The 12,709-nt window shown below is 34.8% G+C and overlaps 1 protein-coding gene across 1 annotated transcript; it reads left to right on the top strand.

Annotated features, from left to right (window-relative positions):
• The first annotated feature begins 2,794 nt into the window (after positions 1-2,794).
• On the top strand, positions 2,795-12,488 carry LOC124919786 (NF-X1-type zinc finger protein NFXL2). Its single transcript, XM_047460119.1, has 13 exons — positions 2,795-4,001; positions 4,085-4,198; positions 4,280-4,335; positions 4,836-4,902; positions 5,660-5,752; positions 6,296-6,381; positions 6,480-6,645; positions 6,775-6,942; positions 7,135-7,325; positions 8,829-8,910; positions 10,807-11,013; positions 11,989-12,078; positions 12,156-12,488. The coding sequence occupies exons 1-13, from the start codon at positions 2,892-2,894 to the stop codon at positions 12,312-12,314; spliced, it is 2,589 nt and encodes an 862-aa protein (XP_047316075.1). The 5' UTR covers positions 2,795-2,891; the 3' UTR covers positions 12,315-12,488.
• The last annotated feature ends 221 nt before the right edge of the window (positions 12,489-12,709 follow it).

Below are 12,709 nucleotides of genomic sequence, written 5' to 3'. Positions count from 1 at the left end.
CCTTTGAATGTTTCACCAAATCAATTTTACGAACCTCTTCAGCAAGAATACAATCTCTAACTTCAACAAATTTCAGTTTAGTATTTCCAACTGAATTACTAATTGTTGCCCTCATAGGTTCCCAACTATTTTGTAGAGATGCTAACAAAATCAGGGCACTAACTTCATCCCCAAAATCAATCTCAACAGATAGCCATTGATTCACAATTGTATTGAATTCATTCAAATGAGTAGTGACAGAAGTACCATCAACCATTCTTAAGTAAAAGAGTCTTTTCATTAAGTGTACCTTGTTGTTAGCAGATTGTTTCTCATACATATCAAAAAGAGCTTTCATCAGACCCATGGTGGTCTTCTCCTTTGCTACATTGTGAGCATCCGTCTTGGCTAGCGTCAATTGGACAACTCCCAAAACCTATCTATCAAGGAGTTTCCATTCAGCTTCATCAATCTTCTCTGGTTTCTCACTCAAAGGAACATGAAGCTTCTTTCCATAGAGATAATCTTCAAGCTTCATCAATCTTCTCTGGTTTCTCACTCAAAGGAACATGAAGCTTCTTTCCATAGAGATAATCTTCAATCTGTATTCTCTATAAGGCATAATCTGTCCCATCAAATCTTCCAATCCCATGTTCTATACTGTTCTCACTTGCCATCATTTCCAATGCCCAGATCTAGCCTAGTTGCTCTGATACAAGTTGTTAGGATTTGTATCTCCCAAATCCGACCTGCTTGAAAACAATATGTAAAAACACAAGATAGATGAACACAAGAAGACACAGATTTATAGTGGTTCACTCAAATTGAGCTACATCCACTTCAGCCACCACCAGATTTTCACTATGAAGAAGAGGGAATACAGAGTTTTTTGTTTCACAATTTATCTCTCTAGAATTTTGTCTCTCACTTGTAAACTCTTAATAATCACATATTTATATGGTAAACATTCAAGTAATAAACCTAAATAACTCTTGGTCAGACCGAAGCCCAAAACCAAATACAAACTCAATAAACTCTACTTAACAATGTAGAGTTTATTATAAGTGTAAACTCCATAACAGAAGCTTGTTTAATAACACTTACAATTTGTACATGTTGGATATTATTTAATAATAGAAGCTTGTTTAATGTTGGTGACATTGCTTTGGAGGATTACGTTGTTGTGTCCACTGCCAAGGCTACAATTGTCCCTCACGCAGCTTGAAGATACTCGATCAGCCAAGCGGTTCAGGAAAGCTCAATGCCCCGTTATAGAGAGGCTTACAAACTCCTTAATGATGCATGTAAGAAACAATGGAAAGAAGCTATGCAATCAAAAGGAATGATGAGATTGAAAGAGTTACCAAATGACAAAGAAAATTTATTATGAGTTTAATTCAGTTTGGATAATTAAAGTAAACACTTGTGAGTCATCTCAATACTCCAAAGTGCTAGAAAATAAGTCATGCCAGGGAGAACCTGGATCAATACACAAATTTTAAACCACAACAATAAACAAACAAACAAGTATTATCCTATTATGAGATTTAAAAGCTCTAGTTTTCATTATTATTAATTTGATTGTAATTGGATTCAATAGTCTTCGCCTTGATCATCATCATCTTCTAGTTTACCACCTTCTGCACTAACCTCACAATCTTTCTCGAGCGCAGCAAGATCATCACGCGCCTCCAAAAACTCCCATTCCTCCATCCCTTCCCCAATTTTCTCAATTTGTGGAGCTTTACAACTTGTAAGTGCATAAGATAAAATAGAATAATAATCATGTGAGAAAATCATTCATTGTAAGACTATTCATATAACTTTAAATTGCATTTTTCACAGGCGCAAATTACATTTTTAGGCAATTTTTTTTTCGCAGACGAAAAATGCATTTGCGCCTACGAAAAATGCATCATCGCAGACGAATAATGCATCATCACAGACAACGAAAATGCATATTTGCAGACGAAAAATGCATATTCCACCTTTCAAACCATTTAGCATTCACAAAACCCTAAACATATAATCTAAAACACTAAAACCCTAAACAATTTCTTCCATTCAGCATGCATTCATGAGGAAAGCGACGGAAAAACGGGAAAAAATCACCTGAAATGATGAAGGCGTTCCGGCGTTGCCTCGGGGAGTTGATCGATCCACGTTGCTTCATTTCGCTGGTTCGCTTGCTTCGTCGGGGGTAGGGGCGGAACCACGTTCAACCTTACCCGGGCTGTAGCCCGGGTAGCCCAAATTTTTGTTTATGAATATAACAATAACGACGGTAAAATATCATCGTTATTGATAATTTCCTGTCACTAAAGTGTAATAGCTACATTAAACTTGTTTTATTTTAATTGATTGCTTGATAATAGTCCGGATATAATTTTTGAAAATAAATTAGACCGGGTAACTTTTAAATCCTGGTTGGGGGAGAAGAAGAGAGACGAGATACCAAACGGTTGGGGGAGAAAGAAGAAAGGAAGAGAGGGATAACAAGAAATACATATATTTTTATTTGGAGGTATAATGGGCAAAGATTAATTTTACAAAGATTACTCCCCTGCTTATTTTTTAAAATAACCATGTTATTAGGGTTATTTTGTCAAATTTTCCCTGTTAAAAAGAAGTAAAAAAAAAGTTTACTTAAATGGGAAAGAGCTCTATAGATGCATATGGAAAAGAATGACAATGACGGCATAATGAGGTTTACCTTCGTTTTGATTGGTCGGGAACCGAAACAGTCCTCAAATCCAAACTGTTATTTAAAAAATATAAAACCAAACAAAAACCTAGATGTTCAGTCGTGCTAAAGCTAAAGTAAACATTTTCACTACTAGACCCTAAAAACTAAACCTATATATGGTTGAACGAGATTCCACTAAACCACAATCAGCACACCTTCAGCAGAAATGACATCGACGGCAGTATATTCCGGCAGCGACTCCGATGATAGTCCAACATCTGCCAAACTCGGAGCCCATCACCAACATGATCTTTCCGACTCCATTTTCCGATCATACATCGAGATAAACGGTTGTTCTTCTTCTGATCTATCAAAGATCCAATCTTTCCTCCTCTCCTCTCGCTCGGGCGCCTTATCATGCCTCATCTGTCTCGAAAAGATCCGTCCTTCCGATCCAACTTGGTCTTGCTTCTCCGGATGCTTTGCTGTCTTCCACCTTCTCTGTATCCAGAGCTGGGCACGTCAGTCTTCCGACCTCGCCGCGACCCGCGCTGCTACGCGCCTGCCCATTTCGAGTGCCAAGGCGGCTGAAGAAGCACTCTGGAATTGCCCCAAATGCAGGATCAATTACTCGAAAGCTCAAACTCCGAAGAATTACTATTGTTTCTGTGGGAAGTTAGCCGATCCACCAAGCGATCCATGGATTTTACCTCACTCATGCGGTGAGATTTGTGATCGGTCATTGAAGTATAATTGTGGCCACTATTGCTTGCTTCTGTGTCATCCTGGACCATGTCCATCTTGCCCTAAGCTGGTGAAAGGTAGTTGCTTCTGCGGCGGCGTGGAAGATGTTCGGCGATGTGGGTTTAAGAACTTTTCATGTAATGACGTCTGTTCGAGATTACTGGATTGTCAGAGTCATACCTGTGAAGAAATTTGTCATGAAGGACAATGTCCTCCTTGTCGGGCTCGAGGAGCTTATAGATGCGAATGTGGTAAGGTTGAAGAGGAGAAAGATTGTTGTGATCGTGACTTCCGTTGTGAGATTCCATGTAAGAAGAGTCTGGTTTGTGGGAAGCATGTCTGCGACAGGGGATGCCATAGGGAAGAATGTGGAGAGTGTCCTCTTCAGGGGAAACGGACTTGCCCATGTGGGAAGAAAGTGTACGAAGGGATGGCTTGTGATATTCCTGCTCCATTGTGTGGTTCAACTTGTAATAAGTTATTGAGTTGCGGTTACCACAGATGCTCAGAACGCTGCCATAGGGGAGTATGCATTGAGACCTGCAGGGTTGTTGTCATGAAGTCATGCAGGTGTGGTAGTTTAAAGAAAGAGGTAATTCCAGTTTTCGAATGTTGAAATATTTGGATGTCTTTGTGAAATTCGAATTAGGAGAAACTGAACTGATCTTAGAATAGGTTCCGTGTTATCAAGATTTGGCTTGCGAGAGAAAATGCCAACGATTGCGAGACTGTGGGCGTCATGCTTGTAAGAAACGCTGCTGTGATGGAGATTGTCCCCCTTGTTCAGAGGTAACTCTCGCATTTTATTATTTCGAATTTATCGCTAATTTGTGGAGTTAATGACACTTTTTTTTTTTGTGTATTTGTTAGCATTGTGATCGAAGGCTGCGGTGCAGAAACCACAAATGTCCTGCTCCATGCCACAGGTATGTTTATAATACTTCATTTTCGTATTGACAAGAATAAAACAAAATTTAACACCGCGATAAATTCATTTTACTCGTTATTTTGTACTGATATGTGTTGGGGTTTGTTTTATATAACTCAAAATTAAGTGCAGAATGTTGTATACTTAATTGTAAGTGTGCGGAAGAGTTAATTCTTATAAAATTTTAACTTGATTTGATCAAATATGTAACTAATGTCGAAAAAGTACTTAAAAGACTATTTTGCCTTTATAGTGGCGTAATTTGATTAATTTTTCAAGGCTGAAAGTTGTCTTCTTGACTAGTTCACTCCGTTGTGGGTCCAACATGTGTTACCGAGTTAAGTCATCTATAGCTTACAGAATTCAGCCAGATAATTTAGTTAAAAAAATTTAGCTTATTTTGAGCTGAATCTAAATAATTAAATAATTTTAAATAATCTGTTAGATTTGTAGCTTACCCATAGGATTATTGTCAACTCTCAGTTGTTTTTCTTGCAGAGGTGCTTGTGCCCCATGCCCTGTGATGGTGAGTATTTCCTGTGCATGCGGGGAGACACATTTTGAGGTATGATTATTTTGTTAGTGATTCTATCACACGATCTTAGACATATGCATTCAATAACAAGTTATGTTAGAAGATGTTGCAGTATCTGTTAAAGAGGGAACATCAACCATCTACACATCGATTCAAATGTATTTTTAAGCAACAAAGTAAATGATTAAAACATAATAGATACATTTTGTTTTAAGAAAAATGCAGTTTCCAAATATGTTAAGAACTCTATTATGTTGATCTGAGAAAAGATTGAAGTGGACTTTAGTGAAAGAAATAATTGGAGTAATAGATAAAAAGTTGAACAGTATAAGACAATATACTTTTTAATCTCTTATACCATGTAGAGAATCAAAGAGACGCATTATTGAGAATGTATTGTCTTACATGATAGAGATCATCTATTGCAGAATACCATAAAGTAATTTCTTGATCAAATTCAATAACATATGATTATCCTTAATCATCTCAGAATCACCATATATATTTTAATTTAGGGTATATCATATCTCATATTTCAACAAAATATTTTTTTCTTCCCAAAGTGTTGTAATGTGAAGCACTTTGCAATGTTTGGTTCCTTGTATTTTTCAATTGCTAAAATGTATATTCTAGTTGATTTAGGATGTAGATGGATGCAAAACCTTTTTTTTTTGTCTTCTACTACAATCCATCTTTTCTTGACCCCAATTACATCATTCCCTTGTGTGTATATAAAATATTTGTGAGTTTTACTCACTCTGAGGACATTTGTTGTGTGAATCATCAGGTTCCTTGTGGTACTGAAATGGATCAGAAGCCTCCTAGGTGTCCTAAACCCTGCCCTATAGCTCCTTTGTGTAATCATGGATCAATTATCAAGGTAATAGTGTCTTTTTCTTAGATTATGGTGATCTTTCATGATTTTAGCTGCATTCTTGCGGGCATGGTTGCATCATTGGTTTGTGGTTTGCATGTTACATATTGACCTCTTTCATGTAGTAAATTTAACCTTGCGTGTGTAAGCACTCTGAGATTCAGTTAGAGCTTGTTTGATCTTGGGTGATTTGGATTGTTTCCAAATAATCCCCTCATATCACATATCTTTTCAACAATCAAAACACTTAATTCATCAGCCAAAATACATTTACTTAATTTTTATAAAATTTAAATTTTAAATACAAATAGAAATGTTAGTAAGTTAACCCAAATAATCTCAAATAATCCACTTTTTCATCAAACACGATTTTGAATTCATAACCCAGATTGTTTTCAAATAACCCAAGATCATACAAGCTTGTAATATAGATAACTAATTATATACTGTAGTAAACTGATTTTAATTGTAACTTTCAAAATGTATCCTCTTCTCACATTAAAGATGTCTGAAACTCTAAAACTTAATGAACTATATTTTTTTTTCTAGCCACACAGATGTCATTATGGAGCTTGTACTCAGTGCAGGCTGATATGTGGTGAAGGGTACCCGTGTGGGCACAAGTGCCAATTAAGGTTATAAATTCTGTTGCAATCTTCTTATTAGTAAGAGGAAGAATGAAAATCATGTTTTGTATACTTTCTTCTTGATTAAGTTGGTTTCTTAATTTTAGGTGCCATGGGCCAAAACCTCCTCCTAAACCAGAATTTACCCTGAAGCCCACCAAGAAAAAGAAATCAAATCAGCCAATTGAGGGTACACCAGGCTCAGTTTGTCCTCCTTGCCCTGAATTGGTGTGGAGGCCATGTGTTGGTGAACATTTTGGAGAAGAAAGAATGGTTTGTTTTCTAGTTATTGAGGCAGTTCTTAAAATAAATTTCTATGTAGACCATTGGCTTCTGGTTATGTTGAAGTGTTATTCATAAGCTATCTCATTAATGTTCCGGGTATTATCTTTCTTCTTGCAGATGATTTGCTCTAACAAGTCTGATTATGCTTGTAACAATTTATGCGGGAATCTACTTGGTTGTGAAAATCATTATTGTACCAAAACTTGTCATGCTCTTAGGAGTTCAACTAAGGGTCAGCAAGATAGAGGCGAGCCCTGTGAAAAATGTTTTCTTTCTTGTCAAAAGGTAAGATTTTCTCATATAGAACACCAAAAGAAACCATCCTTAATTTTCTGTAGGGTGTGAGGACCTTTTTATTTTATGAATTGAATTTTTTATTCTCTTTCATTGACCATTCAGATATAGCTAAATAAGCTTAGAATGCATAATATATTTTGGAAATATTTTGTCCTGTCTGACTTTTTTTAATTTTTTTAGGAGAGGCAACCTTCATGTACACATCCTTGTCCGAGTACTTGTCACCCTGGTGAATGTCCCTCCTGCAAGGCCCTGGTAAAAAGGTCTTGTCACTGTGGCTCTATGGTCCATGTCTTTGAGTGCATGTATTACAATAGCAGATCTGAAGAAGAGCAAATAAATATTCGTTCATGTGGGGGACCATGTCATAGGTACGTCGTCTTTTATGAATTTCTCTTTGAAGCAACTTGTTTTAGTCAAGCTTTGTTTTGAGGTCCATAGTCACAAGAGGCATGTCCTTACAGACATATATAGTAGGGAAAGAACTGATAAGTACTCTTGATTATCACCCCCTTTTGTTTTTTGCAAACTGTTTGGTAACGTTTCTTCTGTTCCACTCTTCATTTCAATGGAAAGCTGACCTTTTTTTTAAAAAATAAAGTAAGAGTGATAAGTAGTCAAAGGCTTTCAATCACTGCACACATTCCTATTTCAAAACACTTGTTATTTCTGTAACTAAATTTAGTCTGACACAGACTCAGAAATTAATTTATGTTTCAGTATTTGTAAACGGATTCAGATACTGAAACAAAAGCAATGACTATGTTTGGATGAGTGGAATTGGAACTGGATTTCAAATTTCAATTGTATAAGAATTGGAATTGAAATTGAAATTGAAATACAATTTTTTTGTTGATAAGATTATAGAATTATAATTCTTGGAAATTTTATTAATTTTCTTTTATTTTATTGACATTCTTTACCTGTTTAACATACTTTTGTCATGTTTAAAACATTTAGACCTGTTTAACACACCGGACAAAATATGTTTAGCGGGTCAAAAATGTATTAAACACGTAAAACAAGTATGGTAAACGGGTTGAACGTGTGTTGAACGGGTCCAAAAGGTGTTAAGCAGGTCAAGATTATGTTAAATTTGTTAAGCGGTTCAATAATGTGTTTGTTTTTGAAAAAATGGTCAATAATGTGTTAAACAGGTCAAAATAATATTTTGCAGGCCAAATTAATAAGTTGAAAAGACACGACCTTTGTAATTGTATAGGACTAATATCAAAGTCATTTTCTTTTTCTCGTGTGTATTTTTGGACTCATGTTTGATTGACAAGCAGTATTTCCTAATGCAGCATATAACCTTCCAACACTTCTAAATGAATGATGTTGACGTTCTCTAGACAAATCTGATGGCCTAAAATGAGTGGATTAGTGTTGCTAAACACTAACTATTGAAATAAACAACCTAGGAAATGAAAACACTTAAAACAAGATTATTTCTAGGCATGTAATAAAAATATATGGTAGTAAGTATGTTCAAATTGCTGGTCACTTCAGTTTGGTAACAGCTCTTCAGTGCTGAAAAAAACTACTAGTGCATTTACTATTACTAATTTTTATTTTTATTTTAAAATAAGGATAACTAGCATGACACTCCACAGCCATGACTATGACTCTCCACTTTCATTCAAAGCGTTTCCGGTGGGAATCGAACTTGTGACATTTTGGTTTCTTAGGTCGACTCTTTCCACCGGGTCACTTTGGTGGGGTGCATTTACTAATACTATTATTATTATTATTTTATGTTTTTACCCTTTTACTCCCAGGCTATCATGATTCCTGATTCGCATAAGTCATTTTCTGGGGAGAAAAAGCTAATGAACTGTCTCCATTAATAAACAAATATTTCTTTATTTCTGTAGAAAATTACCCAATTGCACACATCTTTGCCCAGAGACATGCCATCCTGGTAAATGCCCACTACCTGAGAAGTGCTCCAAGAAGGTAATTTCCTGGGAACAGTGTCGTTTTATGTTTTGTTTCATATGCAGCTAAATCTCGTTATATGAACTTTTGTAATAAATCTTAAAGTCATCTTAAATATGTGCAAAAGTGAATATAACCTAAATCTACCTTTTATTGCCTATTAAAATTTCAGTTTTAAGGTTAAATTGACTTATTTATGCGGGATATTGAAAAATTAAGAGAATGCACTTATTTTGAAATTACTACTTACTATCTAGTTATGGAGAATAAAGTCGACCTCCTATAAATTAGAGACTTCCTTATCTGTTAAGAGCTATGGGTATAAATTAGATTTAATATTGTAGAATTATCCTGGAAGAAAAATAATTCCAAGAATGGAATGTTGAGAAAGTCATCAGCAAATCAATCAATTAGACTAATTGATTTGTAAATCAATCAATTAGACTAATTGATTTGCTAATTGACCGTTGATTATCAATTACATGATTTTACTATTTAATTATTTCCTTTTTTGCTAATGTAATCTTACTATTTAAGCACTAGACAGTCTTATGTAAGAAAAACAACAAAAACACAAAGCAATAAAGTTTCTCCCTTTTCTTTATTTTTCTACATGGTATCAGAGCAGGTTTTTCCATCTTGAAGGAACCTGTTCACAACTTCCGCTGCCTCCTCCAATGGTGGAAATAGCCATTGGAGGAGAACTCAAATGATTCTATAATCTCATATTTCTCTAAAATTATTTATCACAAATTCCAGTGCGTTTTTCTTCCATAGTTTAGTAGAATCTGTATCGAGCATTGTCTTCGTGTCTTGACAGATTTATTTTTTCTTTTATTTGGCAAGCATCGTCTTCATGTCTCGACAGATTTCTTTCAACATTTTATCTGTCCAAAAATTATCATTTTTCACTTCAAGAGCTGAGCCAAGAGCCAAGAGCCAAGAGCCAAGAGCCAAGAGCCAAGAGCCAAGAGCCAAGAGCCAAGTGCCAAGAGCCAAGAGCCAAGAGCCAAGAGCCAAGTGCCAAGTGCCAAGAGCCAAGAGCCAAGAGCCAAGAGCCACTCCTCTAACTAAGTGAATCATGATTTTTGAATCAGTCAAATTGAAAGAATGTCATCAACAATTCATCGACAACACCCTCTTCAATCTCTGCCAAGGCTCTATTACACCCCTCTATGTTACATCCCGTAATCAGGTGGCTGACATACTCACCAAGCCGACTCGAGGAGTATGTGGCAAGTTGGGCAGTCTCAACATCTACTACCCAACTTGAGGGGGAGTGTAGAATTATCCTGGAAGAAAAATAATTCCAAGAATGGAATGTTGAGAAAGTCATCAGCAAATCAATCAATTAGACTAATTGATTTGTAAATCAATCAATTAGACTAATTGATTTGGTAATTGACCGTTGATTATCAATTACATGATTTTACTATTTAATTATTTCCTTTTTTGCTAATGTAATCTTACTATTTAAGCACTAGACAGTCTTATGTAAGAAAAACAACAAAAACACAAAGCAATAAAATATTCTCTCTTTTCTTCATTTTTCTACAAATATTAACATAGCGAAATAAATATTCATTATCTCTACACTCATCAAGTTAGATAACACTCTATACCCTCATACTTATACTCCCACTCTATTTCAAGGCACACTCATTTTCTCACTAAATTTCTTGGACTGACATTTTTATTTTCATTTCTTGAAAGAAAATATAGGAAGTCATTGGTTTTAAGTGAAAAATGATAACATATGTCATCAATGGTTGTTTGACTGATATTTTATTATTGTAGCAGAACTTTGAAAATAAAAAAGTCGAATTCGTGATTTCTTTTTTCATGGTATGTATTTCTTATGTTTTTCTTCCACTTATTGGATATTGGTGTTGCCTTTTTGTTCTGATGGTATAGGTCACTGTTCGATGTGGGTGCCAAACATTGAAAAAGGAATGGCTTTGTCAAGAACTTCAAGAGGCATACCTTACATCTGGTCGTGAGCCTAAGGATATTCCTAAAACCCAATTTGGTTTAGGATTGCTTCCTTGCGGATCAGGTTGCAAGAGTAAAGTAAAAGTTATGGATCAGGAATTACAGCATCGGAAACCTACAGTTCTAGAGGTAACTATTTCATAATGAAATAATGGGGTTTATCATATATGAAAAAATTTGATTTCTTTCTTTAGAATTATGTCAGTACATCCTGTGGCATGGAGATTGAGTGAGAATTCCTTCAAATTGATACCATAACATTATTTAGGCAACCATTATAGCAGATAATCTGACATGTATATCAGCAAAAATAATCATAATTGGCGTAAATTTTCTAAAGATAAAAAACCTCCAATTAATTGAGGAACCCCATGATGTACATAAACATAGTTGTCACTAATAATGGTGTGATACATACAGATTCTTAGGGTTGAATTTGATATTTAAAGATCCATCAAATTCGTGAGAGATAGCAATAGATACAAGAAGCCAAGAATCCAATCAAACTTGAATTAATAAATAGTTAAATACCAATCTAATTATTATGCTACCCTCCTCGAGGGAAAGACACTGGTCTCAAACCTAATAAATACTATATAATTATCCTAACCTAATACTATATAATTAACTAACTCTTAAAATTTGTCAACCATCGTGATTGGCCCATTGGAAGTTGGAACCCTAATATACGTACCATCCACTATGGCATGCTGTTGTGAAATAAATGGATAATCTGACATAAAATTATATGTGCTTGGACATAATTGTAGCATTGGATTAACATCTCACATAAAATTCTGGCATATCTCAATTTGCATCAGCTGATTATGGCTTTAAGATTCTAATTTCAAGATATTATCCAACATATGTTAAGACAGTTATCATTCTGATTTGCCCGACCAATTCTCTTTCTTTGCCTTTGCCATAAAATGTGACTCTCTTAATGTAGAATTGATTCACACTATCTATATAGACTAGGGGCAAAATTCTGCCTCTCTTTTGAGTCAGATTAAAGAAATTGGCTGAGACTTTTGTTTGAGAAATTTGAATGTTTTTCCATTGAATAAAGTTGATGGAATGACCAACTAATACCTTGTCTGGCAGAACAAGGAGACAGATGCTGAGAATAACCAACCGAAGCGAAGGAAAAAACGTAACCAAGCAAAAGAAACTAAGCAAATTTCAAAATTTCAGGTTTTGCATTTTTCATGGAATAAGTGCTGTTTGTCTGCTTGCTTATGAAAATAAATTATTATTTTTTCTTTGATCAGAAATATAGCGCCATCGTTGGAAGAGTGCTTCTATTTGGTACCCTTATCGTATTGTTTATTGTGGCGGCTTATTACGGTTATAAAGGTCTTTTTTGGATATCTGATCGAATGAATGAAGTTGAAACACAAAGACAAAGAAGAAAATACCCAAGAAATTGAAGTGGAATTTGGTTAGTTAAATTTCTATTTCTTCATTAAAGTTGTTAAATTTTTGGCTATAAAAGAACCTTATTTCTTCTCCATTGATACTAAAAATACTCTTCTTTTAAAGGATTTTCATGTAATTGAATGTTTGTGGATTTTTTTAATAAGATTTTGAACTGAGCAACACTAGTTTTAAAGATTAAGATTCATATTTTTCAATTGTACTTATAAGATTATGTGTTGAGTTGTTTTTTTTTTCACATAAGTCATCTTGGCTTTGTTTCTTCAACTCTCTATTGGTTTGGTGAGTCATAATTTTATTAATTGAATATTCGATCAAAATTAATTTAGAATGGAGGTATGAATACAAATAAAATTTATTATATTTGTAATAACATAGACTTTTGAAG

The sequence above is a fragment of the Impatiens glandulifera genome, chromosome 1 (assembly GCF_907164915.1).
Source record: "Impatiens glandulifera chromosome 1, dImpGla2.1, whole genome shotgun sequence".
NCBI lineage: Eukaryota > Viridiplantae > Streptophyta > Magnoliopsida > Ericales > Balsaminaceae > Impatiens > Impatiens glandulifera.
This window is presented reverse-complemented; position numbering and strand designations above follow the sequence as displayed.